At 38.3% G+C, this 25,943-nt stretch overlaps 1 protein-coding gene across 2 annotated transcripts in view; it reads right to left on the bottom strand.

The window, feature by feature from the left end:
• GRXCR1 (glutaredoxin and cysteine rich domain containing 1) overlaps positions 1 to 25,943 on the bottom strand; it is a 317,107-nt gene that overhangs the window by 116,281 nt on the left and 174,883 nt on the right. Inside the window, exon 1 of one of the 2 annotated variants that reach the window (XM_047798806.1) lies at positions 1,926 to 2,327. The exons of the other annotated variant lie outside the window; for it this stretch is intronic. Within the exon in view, the coding sequence (XP_047654762.1) occupies positions 1,926 to 2,327 (402 nt within the window). Of the gene's footprint in view, positions 1 to 1,925; positions 2,328 to 25,943 lie in introns of those variants that run through there. 2 annotated transcript variants of the gene reach the window in all.

Raw genomic sequence — 25,943 nt, 5'->3', positions numbered from 1 at the left:
AGGAGCTCCTTAAACTTATGTTTGTCCTGGAGAGATCAGACAATATCCCATGATGATGATAGCAATGATGACGAAACGAATGATGGTCAAAATTTGTGAATACCTAACTGTGCTTTTTACTTTACAATGATTTTTTAAAAAGGAGGAAAAAAAAAAAAGAGGGACCAGCTGGGGGAAAAAAAAAAAAAAACGATTAAATATCAGACTTTGAAGGACCTCTGTGAGTAAGCATTCCTGTCTCCTTAAAGAATGGGGTACATGGCTTAAATTACCCCATATATATAAACTTAAATTATAAGAAAGTGACCATTTTATTGGATTTTTCTCCAAAAAAGAGTGACCAAATTAAGCATTAAAAATATATGTAAATATTGTAACTTAATCCAGTACTAAAATTTTGACTTTGGAATTTCCTCTATTTCCTATTTGTGAATTGATAGCACTATCAGGATAAAGCCCTAGGGAGGAAAAGCTTTTCTCTTGTAGGTCTTGAAGATTTAAGGTATTTACCCATAAATTATAGGTTTGGGGGGGAAGATTTGAACAAACCAATTCAAATCGAAGTACTAAGATTGGTACAGCGGTTTTGTAAATAACCCTCTAAATCATAGAGCAATTCAAATCATGACAAGGTAAATTAATCACAAGAAGGCAAACATTTAAAAACTTAACTGTAACAGAGTCGTGGTTTACACTTTGGCAATAACAATCTCTGCATTGGGTGAAAACCAGCAGCCACGCTTATAAACCCAACCTAATGAGTAGAAATCTACACAGGATTGTTTCCAACCTAGTAAAACACAGCCATAAGCTTCTGATTTTTGGTTCAGGACCCCTACTGCTAATCTGTGAAATCTTTCACAGGTAAATTGTATCTATGAAAACTAACCTTCAATTTTAACTGTTTTTACCTTTTAATTTCTTTTCTAAATCCTCATGGGGTGACCTTTCCAAATACTTTCTTTACATGAAAAATAAGTGTCTTTGGTTAAAATCCTTTCTCCCTACCACTCCTGTGGCCTTCCATAATTTTGAGGCATTGAATAATTCATCACAAGAGATCATTTCACTTAAACATTGAGAATAATAGAAAACAGTATTACAATGAGAAATATTGTCTTGGTACCTTAATGGTAGTGATTAGGAATTCCATTCCTGAAATAATGATGCCTGTTTTTCACAGAAAATCATTTCACCAATGCTTCCAGGCAATTTCAGAAACTTGTCTTGACATAAGATTATTGCCAAAGGCCCCAGGACCTGAATAATGCATTCCTACATTACTGTGAAGAATGTATGTATTTTAAGGGTGAATTTTTTACCATAAAATATGAATCTCAGTCTGTACATTTATAGAAGAATAACTTTTTTCCAGCACTGCTCTACAGTTCTTAAGAGCAAATAAATGGAGAAATGCGTCTTCAGATGAAATCTGCATCCTCTCCAGGAATGGGAGGAAGTCAAATTAGCCTTTATGGCATTCCAACGGAAACCAACTCCACTGAGGGCAAAACTCAATCTTTTATGGTTTAAATATCTATACAAGTGATGATAAAAGTTTACTGGTGTCTTAAGAATGATTACCTGGAAATTCACTTCTAAACTTTGCTCAAATGCTTTGAACACTATGATCTTTCTTTGTCCCCACCCCCTTGGCAAAAAAAATAGATGTAGTCATTACACACTGGGAAGAAGACTACCTAAAAGAGTCTTACATACACTGGCTTTAAGAAGTCAATCTAGTTGGCTAAGCATAATGACCTTATTTTCAATCCATGGCTGCTGAGACAATATCTTAGATGTGAGCGTGACTCATGAAGTATGCAGCAGTCATGAAGGAGAGACACTTGCTTTAAACTGGAGAACAGAGAGGGTTGAGATGGAGTTAGAAACGCAGATCAGGAAGGAAATGTACAAGGACTTACCTGTAATACTTTGGTCAAGTTGTTAAACAGAGCTTGTCCGGCACTGACTTTATACTTAACACCTCTGACTGTGCCATTTTTGCTTACAATGTTGACTCTTCTTGTACTAAACCCCTTCTCGCTGGCAGCCCGTGCTAAGACCAGCAAGTTATCCTGGTCATTCTCCTGCTCGTCACCTTCCGATCCTATGTGGCCATTTTGCTGTCCATCAGACTCACTGAGTCCATCTATGCCACAGATACTGGCACATTCAGAATCCAGAGAGCCTGCTGGTCGCCCATCGTCATATACCTCCTTCAGAACTCGCCCGCTGTGAGATGACGCGATCCGAAACCGGACTTTGCGTGGTCTGTCAGTTTCTGGCTTTATATCCCTTTTTAGCATGGTTCCATCGACCCACATAATAAGCAGTTCATATAATTCTTGGCCCCTTGTTACTGCATGAGCCCACGTGCCACATGGCAATATCAGAGCTTAATTCTGGTGACAGCAGCATTCATATGACACTAACACTGAAAGGAAAGAAGATTCCCAAGAACTTACAGTGCATCTCTGCTATTAATAATGAATGTGTGTGTGTGTCCTATGGTTACCTTTAAACTAAAACCTGCAAAGTGATCCCAGCCTTTAAATATTAAATAGCAATGGTGGACTTTTTAACAAGTGCAAGAAAGACGCATACAATGAAACAGAAAATAAGTAGGGGACAAGGAAATGAAAGATTTGAACTTTGAAGCCAGTGCTGAGTGTTGAAAAGAATCCACAGAAATACTCCTATAGTTCAGAGCAGAGACTAGAGATAAAATATGCAATCAGATGTGTAGGATGGAAGGGTCATAGTCTCCTCACAGTGCTTATTCCTTCTTTCAGACTCTTTTAAAAAAAAAATGAACCTGCATGCCTGCATAGAGCGTTTGATATTAGTTCTTATTAAATCATCAACTAGACTTTATCCACACTCTATATGATGAATTTCCAATCTACACCTTCATCTTCATGTGCAAGTAGTTTTGCTAAAGAATAGCTTTTCAACAGTCTATAACAAGAGAGAACTTTTCTTTTTTGGCTTTTCCTCTTCTGCTAACAGAAAATGCTCGTCTCTTTGACAGAGGGAAAGGTTTTAGAAAGGAAACCTATGGAAGAGAGAAGGAAGAATGGAAAATCCTCTAAGCCAGCCAGATCAGCCAAAGCAATCCAGGTGATCAGCACTGATAAATATTGTATCCAAATCACCCATGCATAGAGAAGGGTCCTCCTTTACACTGTGCTCAGTGGATTTGCTGTCACTTGGCGAGCTCTGAAGAACCTCCTAAGATATGAGAACATATTGAAACTTATACCATAGTGGATGCCCCAACGTGTCAGAACCTGCAGCGGGAGTATACTTAGCTGGCTTCATACCATGTTCCAAGGTTTGTTTTGTTTTGTTTTATTTGCTTTTGTGTGTGTGTGTGTCTTTTTAGAGCCATACCTGAGGCATATGGAAGTTCCCAGGCTAGGGGTCAAATCAGAGCTGCAGCTGCCAGCCTACACCACAGCCACAGCAATGCCAGATCCGAGCCACGTCTGCAACGTATACCACAGCTCATGGCAATGCTGGATCCTTAACCCACTGAGTGAGGCAGGGATTGAACCCACATCCTTATGGATAATAGTTGGGTTCATTACTGCGGAGCTACAACAGGAATGCCCCAAGGTTTTTGTTTGTTTGTTTGTTGTTTTTTGTGTGTGTTGATGGGTTTTTACCTGATTATAAATTTAATTTATACTTATCTTAGAAAATTTAGAAAATAAATGCTTTGAATACTGTCACAGAGATGTTAATAATTTTGTGAATTTTCTTCCAACATGTATGAAGATGAGATGCTCTGATGTACACATAACTACATTGTCCAACCTCTTGGCATTTAAAGAGAAAAAATGCCAAGTTTATGTCACAGGGATGTGAGCAAGAGTGACATGTCATTTGTGGACCAAAGCAGTTGATAGACAGCATCCCATCCACACTATTTCTCTTCCTCCCCCATCTGCTAGCTGGACAACCGAGCAGTCTTGAAGCCATATACTGAGTTGTCAGAGTCACCAAGAAACTCACAACCGAAGCCACCGCACTGGACTATAAGTATAAGAAAGGATCTGGTATTATAAGAACATAGGTGCTCTATTGTGTAATATGCCTAAAATGATTATAATTCACACACTTGTCTTAAGCTAAAATAAAAACTAAGTTGTTCTTTTCAATGGATAAACCTTTGTAATTCTTTTTTTCTTTCAGGCAATGAAGATTCCATAAGCACCTATTAAGTGCCACCCAAGGATAAGACCTAGCAAGAGACTTCAGTAAATATAAAGATACATAAAAATTATGGCTCATACCTTCTATTGGTAACATCATGCTTAAACAAAATAGCAATAGTTCAACATGGTATATTTTAAGCACAAATAGAATTCCTCTTTTTTTTTTTTTTTCCCCACTGTACAGCAAGGGGGTCAGGTTATCCTTACATGTATACATTACAATTACATTTTTCCCCCAGAATTCCTCTTTTTTGAAATGGTCAAATTTCTAGTCATCTCTAGTAAAAGACAACAATGCTATTCTCAACACTCTTCGTCCTCATGCTGTTTATAATCTGTTCCCAGGTGCTCCATATGAATATCGCACTTTCTAACTACTCCATCTGCCACCTTTTCCCCATATCAGTTTATTATTCCCTACATTCTAATCACTTTGCCAGCTCAGCATCCACCCTTCAACAAGGATTTCCTTCTTTCCTTCAGAGGAATTCTTTCAATCATCATTTCTTTAACAGTAGTTATTGAGCACCTACTAAGTGTCAAAGAGTTGCTGGATCTGTACAGGTGAACATAATAGGCACAATCCCTGCCTTGAGAAGTAGACATAACATTCAATAAACAAAGATAGAAGGAAAACGTGACAAGCTTTACTAAGGAAAAAAAAAAGTAGATATAACCAAAAATTATAAAAGAAGAGTGCCAGGGTTCCCATCATGGTAGCAAAGAAGTGAATCTGAGTATGATCCATGAGAACACAGGTTCAATTCCTGGCCTCACCTCGTGGGTTAAGGATCCAGCATTGCCCTGAGCTGTGGTGTAGGTCACAGATGCGGCTCAGATCTGTTGTTGCTGTGTCTGAGGTGTAGGCCGGTGGCCACAGCCTCTCTGAAGAGAAGACATTAGACTAGGGTCTACAAAAATTAGAAGAGATTGACGTAGGTGGGCAGGAGTAGTCAGAGCTAGTTTCTCAGCTGCAGTGGAAAGTGAAAAGGCCCTGAGGCAGAAAACTGTAAGTTTGTTCAAAGAACTAAAAAAAAGGCAGGCTGGCCTGAAGACAAGTATAACTCCCATTCTACAAAGCTCTTCTCAAAAAAAGAGTAAGACAAGCAAGATCTTTGATTCCTAACCTAATCCTTCATTCATGGAACACCTCAAAATATGAATGAAAGCCTTATTAACATGATAAACCATATTATCAATACAGAAATATTCCAAGCCTGACACCAATGGGCATCTATTTATTTAAAATAGTAAGTTATAGATAGGGACTCCCTTCATGGCTCAGTGGTTAACGAACCCAACTAGCATCCACAAGGATGCAGGTTTGATCCCTGGCCTCGCTCAGTGGGTCAAGGATCCAGCATTGCTGTGAGCTATGGTGTAGGCCAGCGGGTATAGCTCCAATTCAACTCCTAGTCTGGGAATTTCCATATGCCATGGGTGCAGCCCTAAAAAAAAAAAAAAAAAATGTAAAATAGTAAGTTACGGAGTTCCCACGGGGGCTCAGCAGGTTAGGGACACAACATAGTTTCCATGAGGATGCAGGTTCCATCCATGGCCTTGCTCAGTGGGTAAAGTATCCAGCATTGCCACAAGCTTTTTCATAGGTCGCAGATGAGTCTCGAATCTGACGTTGCTGTGGTTGTGGGGTAGGCTCAGCTGAAGCTGCAATTTGACCCCTAGCCTGGAAACTTCCATATGCCACAGGTATAGCCTTAAAAAGAAAAAAAGAAAAAAAAGAGAAATTCCAGAAGGTATGCAGAGGGTTGAATGTTGCATTAACACAACTAGAACTACTTTGGAAATAACCATTAACAAGAAATCAAAGGAAAAAAAATACCCTTTGTTCAGTTCCCTGTAGAAACAGTAACACAGCAGCTAAGATAGGCCTAGATATTTCTTGCCAGTGTTAGTTTTTTAATCCAAATATCTAATTATTTCCTTATTTGCACAGAAAGTATGACGTAAATATATAATTATTCTTTGACTCATCCTGTCTCCAAATATTGTCCCCCATACTACTTTGTGTGTGATTATCATTACATGGTGAGAAGTAATTTTAACCATATTCCTGGTATTTGGAGCATGTTTTTTTAATCCCTTGGATCACAGTAAATACATGCAAAAAGCCTCTATTTGCTGCTACTTTACAGCTATCATATTCACTATTTTATTTTTCGGTCTTGCAAAAATTTTTCCAGTCATTGGCAAGGTAATCATCTTTTCTCCAGTAACATTTGTCCCTAGAGATGCAATAAATCATGGCTCACTGCTCAAGTCCTGTTCTTAGAACTTCTGTTCGGATGGAAAGAACCTATCAATTTTTATTTTCTGACTACATTTCTGATTGGGGGAGGGGGGAAGATTTACCAGCCATCAGCAGGACAGGGAAAATAAACTGTCCCTTTTCAGCTTACAGAATATTGAAATTTTCATAATTTGCAAGTCAAAACTCAGAGCTCAATTATTAATTTGAAGTGCAGAGAACCTCTAATCAGAAAATAAACCGCATTAAAGACAACATTCTTTGAAAACAGGGGTATTGTTTTATTGCATAATAAGAAAAATGGGTGATCTTAGTTTACAGATTAGTGGTTAAGAATGGGGGGGTGTGTGAGCATACACAATGTTGGGTTTAAACCTTGGATATTCCATCCCCTAAGTAACCCTGAGCCTCAATTTCCCCCATCTGACAAATAGTAATTTTTATTGCCTGGAATGTTTAGAAAGATGGAATAGAATGATGTATATGAAGTGCTTAGAATGCTGCTCAACAGATGATAGTCAAAAATTCTTATCAGTTACTTGAAATAGCTAACTATCATGTAGTCATCCCTAGGAATCCTGGGGGATTGGTTCCAGGAAACCGCACCCCCCCACACACACACTAAAGTCCATGGAGGCTCAGGTCCTTTATCTAAAATAGAAGAGCATTTGCATATAACTTACGCATATCCTCCCATAAACTTTAAACCATCTCCAGATTACTTATACTACCTGATACACTGTAAATGCTACTTAAAGAGTTGCCAGCATGTGCCAAGTTTAAGCTTTTATTTTTTTGGAACTTCCTGGAAGTTTTTCCATCCATGGTTGTTTGAAACCATAGATGTGGATCCCCATGGATACAGACAACTGACTGTATTATTTGGAGGACAGGGAGAAGAATGGAGCCTGGTGAGCATAATTAACTGTCAGGGACTCAAGGCAATCTGTTTCAAGTCTGATTCTAGGGCATCGAGGCTGAAACAGCCTGTTATCGCTTAGATCCTAGGAAAAGGGCTCCAGTTTGCAGGAGCTTGTTCACTCTATACAACTCTGGACTGTTAACTATATATTAAGTGCTTTGCTAAGAGCAGTGGGTTTCAGCGCTGAGTAATACCTGTTACTATGTATTCTGTGTGGGCATGGTTGTCTCAGACTTCAAGGACTGCTCATCTGTGGATTCAACATACACCCAGCATTTCCATTACATAATTATCTAAAGTCTCTAAAATTAATACAGCCACAGTGAAAGGAGGATCCGCAAAGAGCCCCCAGAGCAACTACTTCCCAGAATAGACTTTTACAGTTCAATTTTCATTTTTGATTTCCCCACTGTATCTTGTAGTGTTTTACATATAAATAGTGCTAAATTAGCTAAATTAGATTTTAATGTCAGAACAAACTGATCTCACATTTAGAAGAGAGGCAAATAACTACTAACATGATTATTTCCATCTCTTTCTATCCTGCTTCTGGTTTATACACAAGATGGGAAATAATGTCTATTAACTTTCCAGGCAAAATATCTGAGTCACAGAGTGCTATTGGTGTCACTAAAGGTACCATCTATACTACATTAGAAAGTGTCAAATGCTAGAGGTAAATAGCATAAGAGCATACGCTGCCTATAGAATAAGAGTCCCAGAAGAAATCAAAGAGCAATAAATCAAGTTTACCTATTTAGGTACTGAAACCTTGACCTGGCTGCCTTCAACTTACATAAGCCAAGTGGATTCAAATATCCAGTCCAATTAGCACCATGTAGCTATAAGCTCAAGCTTCATTCTCAAGCATGAAACACAGATTTTGCTATTTTCTCTTAAAGAAAGAGTTTTTTATTACTTGTGTGGTGAAAATCCTTTAAAATAGAAGAAAAAGGAAAGATGACTTTTATGTCCTTCATTCAGATTGTCACAATGTAGAATACTGATAAATATGTCTTATGGTAAAAAGATTTTTTAACTGCTTCCATTATTACTTCAGGATATTGGTGTATGGATCTGACATCTCTCAATTTCTAATAAAGAGAAAATCAATGAGCGAAACCAAGCACACGTTTATCCTATATACAGAATATTTGCCTCTCAAAATTCTGCTTGGAACCATAACGAAAACAAATCCAACTGCCACAGGATGGAGGCAGATAGGATGAATGAATATGGCACTCAAGAATAAACACTTGCAAATAAAGTACCAAAAATCAGATGAAACAGGGCAAGATGGCAGAGCTGAAAGATCCTGAGCTCACCTCCTGTCATGAGCACATAAAAATCACAATGACCTGTATAACATCAATGAAAAAGACTGGAACATATCATAAAAGGTCTTATACAGCTAAAGACATAAAGAAGGAACCACAACAATATGGTGGAAGGGTGGACTCATGAAATAATCAAATCCCATACCCCACGGGTGGGCAACCCACAAACTGGAGAATAATTACATTGCAGAGGCTCTCCCACAGAGGCGAGAGTTCTGAGCCCCATGTCAGGTTCCCAGATCTGGGGGTCAAGCACTAGGAAGATGAGCCTAGAGAGCATTTGGCTTTGAGAGCCAGCAAGATTTGAGTGCAGGAGCCCTACAGGACTGGTAGAAATAAGAGACTTTGATCTTAAAGGGCACATACAAAATTCCATGTCCACTAGGACCCAGGGCAAAACAGTAATTTGATAGGAGCCAGGGCAACACCTCCTTCCTGAAGAGATAGGCAGAAGCTCAGGCTCACCCTGGGGACACAGACACTAGAGGCAGAAATCCTGGAAAACATTCAAGCACATGAATGCAATCTTAGCTCATTAGCATCAAGACTTAGCCCCACCAAACAGCTTGTAGATGACAGTGCTGGGGTGCCTCAGGCCAAACAACTAACTGTGTGGGGACACAGCCCTACCCACAAGCAGAGAGACTGCCTAAAGGCTTCATGAACCCATAAACTCCCACAGACACACTGCTAGGCATAGTCTTACCCACCGGAGGGCCAATAACCAGAACCACCCACCACTGATCAGGTACTGGCCCCTCCCACCAGGAAGTCTACAATAGCCATTAGACTAGCTTCATTCACCAGGAGATAGACACCAGAAGCAAGAAAACTATGATCCCACAGCCTGCAGTCCAAGCCTACCAACAGCAAGCCAGACCCTACTCTGGAGCCAGCTGGGTCCTGGTCCTGCCTACTATAAGGTCAACACAAACTTCAGGACCTCCTGGACTCCATACCCAACCATGTCAGGAACCACACCCAATAGCCACACTTACACTAATGATCTAAAATGAGCTCTGGGAGCCCCTGGGCCCTATAGCCAGACTCCAGAAATAAGCACTGCCTGCCAGTACTCTGATACTAACCCTATGATCTGGCTTCATCTGCCAGTGGGTGGGCAACAACCCTAGAGTCTTTGGGGCCCTGACCACACCCACCAGAGAGCCAGCACTAGCCCTGGGTTCCACTAGGGTTCTTCAGTCAGCTATCTCATGAAGAGGGTCTATTAAAAAGCAGCCTGTAGCATCCACACAAGGCAGAGCCTGGCAACCAACCAAACCAGAGGTCAACCAAGCCTATCAGACTATCTATGTAGTCAGTCCACCAAAACAGAAGGATCCATGCAGCCTTCTTTGAGAGAACCTCTAGAGCATACAGCTTGGGTGACAGGAGAAAAGTGCACTGATAGAATGCATAGACTATTTCCTACAGAAGGCCACTTCTCCAAGATGGAGAAATGCAATTAACCCACTACATACGTAAAAATACAAATAGCAACTTAGACAAAAAGATCCAACAGAGGAATATTTTTCAGATGAAGGAATAAGATAAAACCCCAGAAGAACTAAGTTAAGTAGAGATAAGAAATCTACCCAGAAAAGAGTTCACAGTAATAATCATAAAGATAGTCAAATAACTCAGGAGAAGAATGGATGCACAGAGCGAGAAGTTAGAAGTTTTTAACAGGGGATTAGAAAATAAAAAGAACAAACTGATATGAATAATACTATAACCAAAATAAAAAATACACTTGTAGGACTCAACAATAGACTAAATGATATGGAATAATGGATCAGTGAGCTGGAAGACAGAGTAGTGAAAATCACTGCCACTGAACAGAAAAAAAAAAATGAAAAGAAATAAGGACAGTTTACGTGCCCTCTGGGACAACATCAAGGGCACTAATGTTCACCTTATAGGAGTTCTAGAAGGAGAAGAGATTGAGAAAGGGCCAGAGAAAATATTTGAAGAGACAATAGCTAAAATCTCCCCTAACCTTAGAAATAAAACAGTCAGCCAAGTCCAGGAAGCACATAGAGTCCCATACAGGGTTAACCCAAATAAGTACACACCAAAACACACTGTAATCAAAATGACAAAATTAAATATAGAGAATATTAAAAACAGCAAGAGAAAAGCAACAAATAACATAAGAGAACATCTATAATGCTATCAGCTGATTTTCCAGCAGAAACTCCGCAGGCCAGAAGGAAGTATTGCAATATATTTAAAGTCATGAAAGGTAAAAGCTTACAATCAAGAATACTCTACTCAGCAAGGCACTCATTCAGACTTGATGGATAAATCAAAAGCTTTACAAATAAGCAAATCCTAAAAAAATTAAGTACCCCAAACAGCTTTACAACAAATACTAAAGGAACTCCTCTAGACAAAAAAAGAAGAGGCCACAGCTGGAAACAAGAAAATTAGGAAATGAAAAACTTCACCAGTAAAGGCAAACATACAATAAAAGTAGGAAATTATCCACACACAAAGCTAGTAGACAAAAGTGGAGGAGTTCCCATCGTGGCGCAATGGAAATGAATCCAAATAGAAACCATGAGGTTGTGGGTTCGATCTCTGGCCTCACTCAGTGGGTTAAGGATCTGGCATTGCCATAAGCTGTGGTGTAGGGTACAGATGAGGCTTGGATCCTGCATTGCTATGGCTGTGGCAGAGGCCAGCAGCTGCAGCTCTGATTCAGCCCCTAGCCTGGGAATCTCCATATGCTTCGAGTGCAGCCCTAAAAAAAAAGAAAAACAAAACGACAAAAGTGGTAAAATCACCTATATCCACAATAAGGAGTTAAGGGATACACAAAACAATTAGATATAAAATATAATGTCAAAAACAGCAATCATGAGGGAAGGAGAGTACAAATGCAGAATTTTTTAAATGCATTTGAAATTTAGACATCACTATGAACAACTATATGGCAACAAGTTTGATAATCTGGAAGAAATGGACAATTTTCTAGAATCTTACAGCCTGCCAAAACTGAATCAAGAAGAAACAGACCAACTGAACAGACCCATCACTAAAAATGAAATTGAAGATGTCATAAAAACACTCCCTACAAATAAAAGTCCAGGACCAGATGGCTTCACAGGTGAATTCTATCAAACATATAAAGAGGAATCGGTGCCCATCCTCCTTAAACTCTTTCAAAAGGTTGAAGAAGAAGGAATACTCCCAAAGACATTCTAGGATGCCACCATCACCCTCATTCCAAAACCAGACAAAGATACCACCAAAAAAGAAAACTATCACCCAATATCATTGATGAATACAGATGCAAAAATTCTCAACAAAATCTTAGCCAACCAAATCCAACAACATATCAAAAAAATTATACACCATGACCAGGTAGGGTTCATCCCAGGTTCACAAGGATGGTTCAACATACGCAAATCAATCAACATCATACACCACATTAACAAAAGAAAAATCAAAAATCATATGAACATCTCAATAGACGCAGAAAAAGCATTTAACAAAGTCCAACATCCATTCATGATCAAGACCCTCACCAAAGTGGGTATAGAGGGAACATTCCTGAATATAATCAAAGCCATTTATGAGAAACCCACAGCAAATACAATACTCTATGGGGAAAAACTGAAAGCCTTCTCACTCAAATCGGGAACAAGACAGGGATGGCCACTCTCACCACTGCTCTTCAACATACTTTTGCAATTAGGCAAACAAAAGAAATAAAAGGCATCCATATAGGAAGAGAAGAGATCAAACTGTCACTGTATGCAGATGACATGATACTATACATAGAAAACCCTAAGGACTCAACCCCAAAGCTACTTGAACTGATTAATAAATTCAGCAAAGTAGCAGGATATAAGATGAACATTCAGAAGTCAGTTGCATTTCTGTATACCAGCAATGAAATATTAGAAAAGGAATACAAAAATACGACACCTTTTAAAATTGCACCTCACAAAATCAAATACCTCGGAATACACCTGACCAAGGAGGTAAAGGACCTATATGCCGAGAACTATAAAAATTTAATCAAGGAAATCAAAGAAGATGTAAAGAAATGGAAAGATATTCCATGCCCCTGGATTGGGAAAATCAATATTGTAAAAATGGCCATACTACCCAAAGCAATCTACAGATTCAATGCAATCCCTAGAACTAGAACAAACAATCCAAACATTTATATGGAACCACAAAAGACCCAGAATCGCCAAAGCAATCCTGAGAAACAAAAACCAAGCAGGAGGCATCACTCTCCCAGACTTCAAGAAATACTACAAAGCCACAGTCATCAAAACAGTCTGGTACTGGTATCAACACAGACAGACACACCAATGGAACAGAAGAGAGAACCTGGAAATAATCCCTGACACCTATGGTCAATTAATCTTTGACAAGGGTGGCAAGAACATCAAATGGGAAAAAGAAAGTCTATTCAGCAAGCATTGCTGGGAAACCTGAACAGCTGCATGCAAAGCAATGAAACTAGAACACACCCTCACACCATGCACAAAAATACACTCCAAATGGCTGAAAGACTTAAATATACGACAGGACACCATCAAACTCCTAGAAGAAAACATAGGCAAAACACTCTCGGACATCAACATCATGAATATTTTCTCAGGTCAGGCTCCCAAAGCAATCGAAATTAGAGCAAAAATAAACCCATGGGACCTCATCAAACTGAAAAGCTTTTGCACAGCAAAGGAAACCCAAAAGAAAACAAAAAGACAACTTACAGAATGGGAGAAAATAGTTTCAAATGATGCAACCGACAAGGGCTTAATCTCTAGAATATAGAAACAACTTATACAACCCAACAGCAAAAAAGCCAATCAATCAATGGAAAAATGGGCAAAAGACCTGAATAGACTGTTCTCCAAAGAAGATATACAGATGGCCAGCAAACACATGAAAAAATGCTCAACATCGCTGGTTATAAGAGACATGCAAATCAAAACTACCATGAGATACCACCTCACACCAGTCAGAATGGCCATCATTCATAAATCCACAAATAGCAAGTGCTGGAGGGGCTGTGGAGAAAAGGGAACCCTCCTGCACTGCTGGTGGGAATGTCAACTGGTACAGCCACTATGGAGAACAGTTTGGAGATACCTTAGAAATCTATACATAGAACTTCCATATGACCCCACAATCCCACTCTTGGGCATCTATCCGGACAAAACTCTACTTAAAAGAGACACATGCACCTGCATGTTCATTGCAGCACTATTCACAAGAGCCAGGACATGGAAACAACCCAAATGTCCATCGACAGATGATTGGATTCGGAAGAGGTGGTATATATACACAATGGAATACTACTCAGCCATAAAAAAGAACAAAATAATGCCATTTGCAGCAACATGGATGGAACTAGAGAATCTCATACTGAGTGAAAATGAGCCAGAAAGACAAAGACAAATACCATATGATATCACTTATAACTGGAATCTAATATCCAGCACAAATGAACATCTCCTCAGAAAAGAAAATCATGGACTTGGAGAAAAGACTTGTGGCTGCCTGATGGGAGGGGGAGGGAGTGGGAGGGATCGGGAGCTTGGGCTTATCAGACACAACTTAGAATAGATTTAAAAGGAGGTCCTGCTGAATAGCATTGAGAACTTTGTCTAGATACTCATGTTGTAACAGAACAAAGGGTGGGGAAAAAAATGTAATTGTAATGTATACATGTAAGGATAACTTGATCCCCTTGCTGTACAGTGGGAAAAAAAATTTAGACATCAGCAACTTGAAACAATCACATGTATATATTTATAAACTGGTATATAAAAACCTTATGGTAATAGAAAACCAAAAATCTACAATAGATACACACAGTGAAAATCCAAACATAAAACTAAAGTAGTTATCACATGACAATGGCAGAGAACAAAAGAAGGGGGGGAAAGACCTACCAAAAAAAAAAATCCCAAACAATGAACAAAATGGCAGTGAGAACTTATATATTAATAATTACCTTAAATGTAAATGAATTAAATGCTACAACCAAAAGACATAAAGTAACTGAACAGATACAGAGGCAAGACCCATATACATACTGCCCACAAGAGACTCCTACTTCAGAGGCAGAGAACATAAAGACTGAAAGTAAGGGGATAGAAAAAAGTGTTCTATGTAAATGGAAATCAAAAGAAAGCTAGAGTAATATTACTCATATCAGATTAAATAGACTTTAAAATAAAGAAAGTTACTAGAGACAAAGGACACTATTATAATGATCAAGGGATCAATCCAAGAAGATATAACTATTGTTAACTTATATGCACCCAATATAGGAGTACTTCAATAATATAGGCAAATATTAACACACATAAAAGGAGAAATTAACAGTAACAGAATAATAGTGGGGAACTTTAACACTTCACTTTATCAATGGACAGGTTATCCACACAGAAAATCAAAGAGGAAACACAGGCCTTAAATAACACATTGGACCAAATGGACATAATTGATACATACAGAATATCCCATCTGAAAGCAACATAATACACATTCAAGTGCACAAGAAACATTCTATAGAATGGATCATATGCTGGGCTACAAAACAAGCCTTGGTAGATTTTTGAAAATTGAAATCATATCAAGCATCTTTTCTGGCCACAACACTATGAAATTAGAAATAAACTGCAAGAAAAAAACTGCAAAAACATAAACACGTGGAAGCTAAACAATATGCTACTAAGCAACCAATGGATCACTGAAGAAATAAAATAGGAAATAAAAAAATACCTAGAGATAAATGAAAGTGAAAACACAACAATCCAAATCCTATAGGACATAGCAAGAACAGTTCTATGGGGGAAGTTTATAGCAATACAAGCTTACCTAAGGAAACAAGAAATATCTCAAATTGAAAACCTAATCTTATACCTAAAGCAACTAGAAAAAGAAGAAAAAAGCAAAACCCAAAGTAAGCAGAAGGGAAGAAATCATAAAGATCATAGGAAAAATAAATGAAATAGAGATGAAGAAAACAATAGAAAAGATCAATGAAACTAAAGTCCGGTTCTTTGAAAAGATCAACAAAACTGAAAAACCTTAGACAGACTCATCAAGGGAAAAAAAAAAAAAGAGAGATGGCCCAAATCCATATAATCAGAAGTAAAAACAGAAAAGTTACAATCAACAGAAATACAAAGGATAATAAGGGACTACGCAAGCAACTGTACACAAAATGGACAAACCAGAAGAAATGGACAAATTTTTAGAAAGGTACAACCTGCCAAGCCAAACCAGGAAGAAAGAGAAAATATAAACAGACCAATTACCAGTAATGAGATTGAATCAGTAAATTAAAAACTCTCAACAAGCAAAATTCCAGGACCAAGGAAACTATATACAATCACTTGTGATGGAACATGATGGAAGATAATGTGAGAAAAAGAATGTATATATATAACTGGGTCACTTTGGTGTACAGCAGAAATTGACAATACGATAAATCAACTATAACCAAAAAAAAAAAAAAAAAATTCCAGGACCAGATGGCTTCCCAGTTGAATTCTACAAAACATTTAGAGAAGAGTTAACATCTATCCTTCAGAAACTATTCCAAAAAATTGTAAAGGAAGGAACATTTCTAAACTCATTCTACAAGACCACCATCACCCTGATATCAAAACCAAAGATATCACACACAAAAAAGAAAATTACAGGCCAATATCATTGATGAACATAAACTAAAAAATCATCAAGAAAATACTGGTAAACCAAACACAACAGTTTGGTACACCATAATCAAGTGGGATTTATCACAGGGATGCAAGGATTTTTCAATATCCATGAATCAATCAGTGTTATACACCACATTAACAAACTGAAGAATGAAAACCATATGACCATCTTAAAAGATGCAGAAAAAGCTTTTGATAAATTCAACATCCAGGGAGTTTCCATTGTGGCACAATGGAAATGAATCCAACAAGTATCCATAAGGATGTGGGTTTGATCCCTGGCCTCGCTCAGTGGGTTGGGGACCTGGCGTTGCCATGAGCTGTGGTGTGGGTCACAGACATGGCTTGGATTCCTCATTGCTGTGGCTGGGTGTAGGCCAGCAGCTGTAGCTCTGATTCTACCCCTAGCCCAGGAACTTCTGCATGCTGCATCTGTGGCCCCCCCCCAAAAAAAAATTAAATATCCATTTATGATAAATACTCTCTACTAAGTGGGCATAGAGGGAACCTATCCCAACATAATAAAGCTATATGTGACAAATGTACAACTAACATCATTCTCAATTGTGAAAAGCTGAAAATTCCAGCTAAGATCAGGAACAATACAAGGATTCCTCTCTTGACACTTTTATTCAACATAGTTTTGGAAGTCCTAGCCATGAAATCAGACAAGCAAAAGAAATGAAAAGAATTCAAATTGGAAAGGAAGAAGTAACACTGTCACTCTTTTCAGAGGACATACAGTACATAGCAAATCCTAAAGATGCTACCAGGAAACTGTTACACCTTATCAATGAATTCATTAAAATTGCTGGATACAAAATTCACATACAGAAATATGCTGCATTCCTATACACTAACAATGAAATATCAGAAAGAAAAATTAAGGAAACAATTGCATTTACCATTGCATCAAAAAGAATAAAATACCAAAGAATAAACCTACTTATGGAAGAAAAAGGCTTATATTCTGAAAACTATAAGATGCTGATAAAAGAAATTGAAGACAACACAAACAGATGGAAATATATAACATGTTCTTGAACTGAAAGAGCCAATATTGTTAAAATGACCATACTACCCCAGGCAATCTACAGATTCAATGCAATCCCTATCAAATTTCTGATGGCATTTTTCACAAAACTAGAACAAATTCTTTTTAATTTGGATAAAAACTTAAAAGACCCTGAATAGCCAAAACGATCTTGAGAAAGAAGAATGGAGCTACAGGAATCATGCTCCTGACTTCAGACTATATTTCAAAAGCCACACAAATCAAAACAGTATGGTACTGGCACAAAAAAAAAAAAAAACCCAACATATAGATCAATGGAACAAGATAGAAAGCCAAGAAATAAAACCATAATCTTTTGGTCAATTAATCTACAACAAAGGAAGCAAGGATATACAATAGAGAAAAGACAGTCTTTTCAATAAGTAGTGCTAGGAAAACTAGACATCTACATGTAATAGGATGAAATTAGAATATTCTCTAACACAATATACAAAGAAATAAACTCAATGGATTAAAGATCTAAATGTAAGACCATATACTATAAAATTCCTAGAGGAAAACACTGATAGAATACTGATTAAAAACTATAGCAGTATTTTTTTTAATCTGTCTCCTAAGTAATGGAAATAAAAGCAAAAATAAACAAATGGAGCCTAATTAAACGTAAGAGCTAAGAAACCATCAAAAAAAATGAAAAGACAACCTAAGGAATGGGAGAAATTATTTAAAAATAATGTAACCAACAAGGGATTAATTTCCAAAATATTCAAATAGCTCATACAGCCCAATGTCAAAAAACCAAACAATCCAATCAAAAAAAGGGGCAGAAGACCTAAATAGACATTTCCTCAAAGAAAATACACAGATGGCCAGCAGGCACAGGAAAGGATGCTCAACATCACTAATTATTAGAGAAATGCAAATCAAAACTGCAATGAGGTGTCACTTCCTATCAATCAGAATGACCATCCACAAAAAGTCTACAAATTATATAGATAGATAGATAGATAGATAGATAGATAGATAGATAGATAGATAGATAGATATACACACACACATATATATATGAATCACTTTGCTATATACCTGAAACTAACACAACATTGTAAATCAACTATGTGTTAGTAAATAAAAAATACTGGTTCAGACCCAGAGATACCCAAGGTATTCCTGATATCATAAAGACCAAGGCTTATGCATGATGTTTTCCAGAATCAGGACAAAAACAAGAGAACAGGGAAGCAGAGTCTCAGCATTAGAAACATCAGCTTAGGAAACTGATGTGGAAAAGCAGTTGTCCAAATCAGCTGCAAATTTCAAAAGAATGTCAGTGTTGAATGTGGTACTTGGAAGTGTAAATCCCTAGAGTGTTAATTTATTTTTCTATAGTAAGAATGTGCTTGTAGAAAGTATAAAGAGCCTCAAGAATTTTCAAATTTATTCACATAATGTGGCAACACTCAAAGATTTTTCATATAATGTGGCAACACTCAAAGACTACCCTGCTGATAAATTTTTTCTTAGTCATTATTTTTAAATATCGCAAAAAGTAAAATGTCAAAAGAAACATGCAAAGGTGACTGGAAAAAAATATACATTAAAGAAATCCTTATCCTGAGACAAACTCCTGTCTTATTCTTGTGGTTGAATTATTTTGAAATCATTGGAAGTTCAACATGCATTGTCTTTCATCAACAAATGGCATGTACTTAAAATGAATGGATACTGCCACTTTAAAGCACCATAAATTATATTTCGTAATTGTATTGTCTTTTTCTTCCAAGAGCATGATGCTAGAATGAAGCACTTGGACATTCTAATTCTATTATCCTATCACTGTTGCCAAGGTAACCGGGGACTGTTGATTCTACTGTCTGAGATGAAGGTTAAAACTGGCAAGGAGAGGAAAAACAGTGAGCCAGCCAGCAAGACAGAAAAAAAAAAAATCTGTGTTCATGTAGAGATGTGTAGATGTTTTTGCATTTCTGGTTAAACTGTAATTTTGAGTCCAAAAGTAAACTAGAAAGTTTTAAAGAGCATATAATTGGTGCCCAGAAAAGGCCAAGAAAGTTTCCCTGAAGAGAAGGCACAATGGGATATGGCTGAAAAATCACATCACTTAGAAAGCACAGTTCAGACAACTCTCCCGAAGTCCCATTTATGCATTCAATGTGTTTACAGACATATATTTGCTGCATCTTTTGCAAAATGAGTAAATGCAGTTTCCAAAGCTTTCGAGCTCTTGAATATATAACCTTGAAACTCTAAGATAATCCAACTAACTTGGCTTTGATCTGCTTAGTTTCCAAATAGAATCTTTTTCCAGTATGAATATATGTCCTATTAGAAATTAAATAAAAAGAATCATTTATATTGACTGCCCACCATTAGAAGATATTTACAAAGGATATTTGAGATAACCCTTGTTCTCAAGGAGTTTATCATCTTCTTGAGTGGAACAAACTATGATTAAAGTTAAATTCATCAAAAGGGAGTTCCCTTGTGCTACGGCAGGTTATGGATCCTGCATTGTCAGAGTATCGAACTTGGGTCACTGGTGCAGCACAGGTTTGATCCTTGGCCCGGGAACTTCCACATGCCACAGGCGTGGCCAAAACAATTAAATTCATTTCAAAGAGGAGGATATGTGTGTAAAAACTGAGTAAAAATATCATTCCTACTGAGCTAAAACTAGCTTCGTGGAATAAGGATCATCATACCTCTTCTGCCTCTTCATTTTGCACAAATTGCAATGCACAAGTATCACTTCTGATTTGTGGCTAAAAGAAGTATGGGCAGGTGATAATACTTGCTGTATTTTCTCAGGGGAAAGGAAGCCAAGAAGAGTACAGATGAGGGATGCAAGGGAATAATGGAAATGATATCTTGGTACCTGTCTCCCATTTTGGAACCTTAGAATCGTTTGAAGCTCTAATATTGCATGAATGACAGCCAGAAACTGGGAGTCTCTTGAAACATTCAATGAATCTAGGGATAAGTCTTGCTCCTTTGGGACCCAAGGACTAAAATGAGATGAGGAGTTAAGGAAAAGACCATTTTCCCACCATGCATAAAAACTCCTTCATCTCTGACATTCTGGAGATTAAAATCACCAGGAGCATTAGAAGACAGCACATTTAAGCATGGATGCTGCGGCTTTACAAGGGGCAGGAGCAGAAGCTGACATCATAAGATATATTTGGGCAGCTTCAGGTGTGGTGGGTATTGATCAGCATGAGCAAAAGGGAGAAAATATGCCACCTAGCATAGTTTTTCATGTGAGAACCTCCCTTTTCTGAAATAATTCTGGAGGCTTTGGAGTTGGGGACCTTGAGGTCCCGCCATCCATCCACTGACAGCTAGAACCACTGTGTCTTAGGAATCATTTGCTCCCTCAGGCTGTGGAAGCTACAACACATATTCGCCAGTGCATTAAATGTGAAAGAGGGAATCTGAGGGTCCTAGGACATTTGAGTATTTCATCCATTCTAAGACATGCATTTTTTTATGTGTTAACATCTCTGAAATTTCTGTGCACCTAACCGTGGGACCACTCCGCAATAGTCATAACACAGCCATCACTGCCTGCGCGTTAATCTCACAGACTAGTGTCTAGAAGAAAACCTGAGACAATAGCAAAACACACTATTGAGAAACACTGCATCATCAATGCTCTTGATTGCAGGAAGGACCAACTGCCCTGGGTGAAAAAGCACACACATCCATGACTGAGTGCAAAAATTATTCTGTAGTATCGAAAAATGCATATGAATGCATTTAGGAATATCCTAATAAATCTACGTTAAATTTACTTGCCTTCATATGTATGCTCAAGAGTGACATATATATGCAATCTATGCATAAATACATCTTGAAAAGCTTTGTTCATATGTTGAAATTAAAAATTTCAAGTGACAAATATTGTTCCATGGTTAAATTAGCAGGTCTTTTTTCCCTTTCCTAGTGGCTCATAAAATAGGGATGCATCTTCCAGCTGATGGCATCTTAGATTCAGTGAAATGTGAGCATATGCCACAACATTCATATACATATAACTTTTATTTAACATCCAGAGGAACAGGCAACAAAGAACTTCATTACCAGCAAATATGTATTTCCCCTAGAGGTGTGTCAGGAACAAACTGGGATGCAGAAATGCATCATACATTCATTTCTTGGAATGGATCTATTCATTTATTTGCTACCTCCATAGGGTCACCTTTCTACCCAGTAAAGTCAGCATCAGAGGGGCATCTAAACTTTCTTTCTCCCCATTGCCACCTCCTCCCTACCTTCTTCCTCCTCTGCCTCTCTGCATTCCTTCCAGGACCCCAGCTCCATTTGATTGTCACTCTGTGTGGTCTAAGCCACTGACTCTGGCTCCTTTCACCCCTCTAAGGGGACATGCTTGGCACTTTCAGATATTTCAGAATGGAGCCTCTCTCAAACCACCGAGATTTCTCTTGCCCATACTGATCACATCTTATGGAATAAATACAATGTGTTATTGCTGGTGGGGAAGTTCCCAACAGCAGGATGAGGATGGGAAGGACTGAACCAAGTTAAACAGACAGAGAGCACTGCCTGTTACTTTGTTTCATCCCATAACATTCCTGAGAGCAGCAGATTATGAAACACCCATTTTACAGACGGAACTAAGGAGTAAGTCAGGCATTAATTCAAACATGGACCAACAGAACCTGAAATAAAAACAGCCCATTAGAGGTAAGTGACATAGAGGAAAAAATAATCTTCTATTTTACTTTAAATAGTAATAAGCAGCGTGTTCCCTTAATAATGACCCATCACATATGTTTGCAAATGCTTGCTTATGAAGAATTTTTGAAGGCCTACTTATCAGGGATCTAATCTGATTTTAAGCAAAACAGCTATCATTATTTCAATTTACATTTACCCAATTCTTATAGAGAAAGAAGGCTACAGAAAGGCATAAAATATAGCAACATAAAATAAATTTAAAACAATTCAGGGGAGTTCCTGTCGTGGCGCAGTGGTTAGCGAATCCAACTAGGAACCATGGAGTTGTGGGTTCGATCCCTGGCCTCGCTCAGTGGGTTAGGGATCTGGCCGTGAGCTGTGGTGTAGGTTGCAGACGCAGCTTGGATCCCAAGTTGCTGTGGCTCTGGCGTAGGCCGGTGGCCACAGTTCCCATTGGACCCCTAGCCTGAGAACTTCCATGTGCTGCAGGTGCTGCCCTAGAAAAGGCAAAAAAAAAAAAAAAAATTCAGGATAGGGAAGTGTAGGAAAAATAAAGATAGGATGTAAATATTAATATCTACTTTCCTGACTGAAGGAAGTAAGTCACAAGGAGACAAAATTATTCCTAGTTCACTCTTTATCCCACAATTTATGTCCTAGGTAAATGAAACACTTGAATTGAAGCTGAATGCCAGTAACCTTTCAGAAAGTCAACCCCCACATTTATATTTTCTTTTTTCCCTTATACACCCAATTAATTAATTTCCCAACCCATTAATTTAGTTTTCAAATACTTTTTGGCATGTTTCATGTACCTGGCATTGGCTTTGGCCCTGCCCATGCAAATATGAACAAGGCTAATCCTCACCCACCCAGAAAGTGACCTGCTCTACGTCTTCCACTTCAAGTCATCATCCACTTTAAATACCAACGCAGAACAATTTGAATATGAGTACGTTAACCTCCAAAAGTTCCCAAGGTATCTGCAATTATTTGTGTTTAAAATCACAGTACTCTAAAAATAGTGTTCTTCACAGAAAATAATTCTCTTTCTTCCAAGAAAAAAGTCCACAAGAAAAAAAGTGAGACATTTCCTAGTATATGGTCTGCTTTGAGCGCTCTCAAGGGATATATTTGTCCTTCATAAATAAAACATGCTGTCCTGATATTAAGCACAGTGCATAGTGAATAATATCCTATCATCAGAAAAGAATATTTTCATGCAAGGTTATTTCACTTTTTTCAGAAGTTTTCCTCACCCCCTACATAAAAAGCCTAACTAAATCTCAAGACAGATGCAGAATGTTACATTTTAGAAAAGAGTCACAATCAGCACTCATCTTTCTTTTTCCTATACTAGGGTTTCTGAAATTCCTTTTACCCATATCAGAATAACTGGTGGGTGAATGCACTGATGCAAATGTCTGAGATCTAGGAAACCTACTCACAGGTGTATAACCCTCATGGCCTTACACCTCCATAAGAGGACTGGATAAAGAGTTTTATTTAATATTGAGTGGGGTTGTGGGACACTGGAAACAATAGCCTTGTAAATAAATGCCATGCAGAAATTGGGATCAATGGGGAGTTCCCTGGTGGCCCAGCAGGTTAAGGACCCAGCATTGTCACTGCTGTGGCTCTGGTTACAGCTGTGGTGCAGGTTCAATCCCTGGCCCAGAAACTTCCCATGCCTCAGGCACAGCCAAAATAGAAATAAAAAATAATTTTTTAAAAAGAAATTGAGATCAATAAGCTAAGGTTATACATAATCTTGATATATCTTTAATATGTAGTATTGAGTAAAATAATTCAGACATAGAAAGCATTCTACAGACCATAACATACCATGTACAGGGAATAAAAATAAATGCATGCACAAACAACACTACGTATTTTATAAAGGTGATATAAATTGAAGTATATTCCATAAGCACACAGAAGATAGAGGAGGGAAATGGATGTGGGAGTAGGGGCTGAAGGGGGAATGCGAGGCATTGTGTGGACAGTGGTGGTGGAGCACTTTGAATAGCAAGATATTATTCATTCCTCTGTCACCAGAAAATAGATATGTGATTACTTCATAGTTGAAATATTACCATTAGTATTTGTGTTGTGTGTGTATTTGCTTTTTGGTATTTTCAGATGAGCATACTTCATACTTAATAAAAAAAAGCATAGTTATTACACAGATTTTTTAAGTTATATTTATATAGACTTAATTTACATACAAAAAATTTCACCCCTTTAATGTTACAGATTGAGGAGTCTTCACAACATATCAGGGCTCCTTGTATTTTTTTATTTTTATTTTTTATTTTTGTCTTTTCGTCTTTTGAGGGCTGCACCTGCAAGGTTAGGGGTCTAATCGGAGCTACAGCTGCCAGCCTACCCCACAGCCACAGCATCGCAGGATCCTTAACCCACTGAGCGAGGCCAGGGATCAAACCTGCAACCTCATGGTTACTAGCTGGGTTCGTTAACCACTGAGCCACAACGGGAACTCCCTTGTATTTAAAATTTTTATTTTTTTATTTTTTTGCTTTTTAGAGCCAAACCCACAGCATATGGAAGTTCCCAGGCTAGGGGTCTAATGGGAGCTGCACCTGCTGGCCTACCCCATAGCTCTCGGCAATGCCGGATCCTTAACTCACTGAGTGGGGCCAAGGATTGAACCCACATCTTCATGGATCCCAGTCAGGTTCCTTAACTGCTGAGCCATGAAGGAAACTCCCAGGGTTCCTTGTATTTTTAAGTGACTTGCTTGAACAAGATCTTCTGTACCCAAATCCAGCACTCTCTCCACTATATCAAAATACTTTCAAAAATTGACCAGAGGTTCTATTGTGGTTCAGCAGTAACAAATCTGACTAGTATCCATGAGGATGTGGGTTCAATCCCAGGCCCTGCTCAGTGGGTTAAGGATCTGGCATTGCTGCAAGCTGCAGTATATGTCGCAGATGCGGCTTGGATCCCATGTTGCTGTGGCTGTGGCATAGGCTGGCAGCTGTATCTCAGAGTCAACCCCAACCCCTGGGAATTTCCATATGCTATGAGTGAAGCCCTAAAAAAAAAATTACCCAAAAACGTTTACTCATTTCCATTTGCACTTCATAATGCATCATACCAATTTTTTTTGCCTTGAAAAATTAATTACTATAATCAACGCCTCCACAGAACTGCCCGTGGGAGGACAAGATCAGACAGTCCCTTTGTTTTGTGAAACAATGGGATTGAAAGAAAATAATTTGGGGTAGTGAGAAAGCAGAGACCAGACATAAAGTCAGGACACCATAAGCCTGAATTTTGCTTTAGTGAATTTTAATGACGAGCCTTTTGGTCTGTATGACACTTGAGCCATTTTAAAAGTACAGGAAGCTAAAATTTCATATATTTAAAATCATGCTATTACAGAAGGAGTGATGATTTCCCAGTCACTCCTGGTTTCCTCTTGTCCACCTGCCACGGATCATTTTGGGGCTCCACCAGAGTGCTGGGAGAAATAAGAGGCAAAGACAAGCAGCCAGATAGGCATGTTTAACAAGAATAACACTGAAGAGGAAGAAAAACAAGCTGCTGGCCTCCAACTGACACAGCATGGTGAGTCTGGACACAGGACATATATGGTATGCAGTCAGCCACCCAGACCACAGATGATACTCCTAGGCTGTCCCCAACCAGACTGGCAACAGCTGGTAGTCTGGCTCAGAAATCAGAGCTCCCTCACCCCAAATAAATTAATCAGCAGCCACCCCTCTGAA

Source organism: Phacochoerus africanus, chromosome 10 (genome assembly GCF_016906955.1).
Source record: "Phacochoerus africanus isolate WHEZ1 chromosome 10, ROS_Pafr_v1, whole genome shotgun sequence".
Lineage (NCBI taxonomy): Eukaryota > Metazoa > Chordata > Mammalia > Artiodactyla > Suidae > Phacochoerus > Phacochoerus africanus.
Note: the sequence above shows the minus strand (reverse complement) of the source record. Positions and strands in the feature narration are given on the sequence as shown.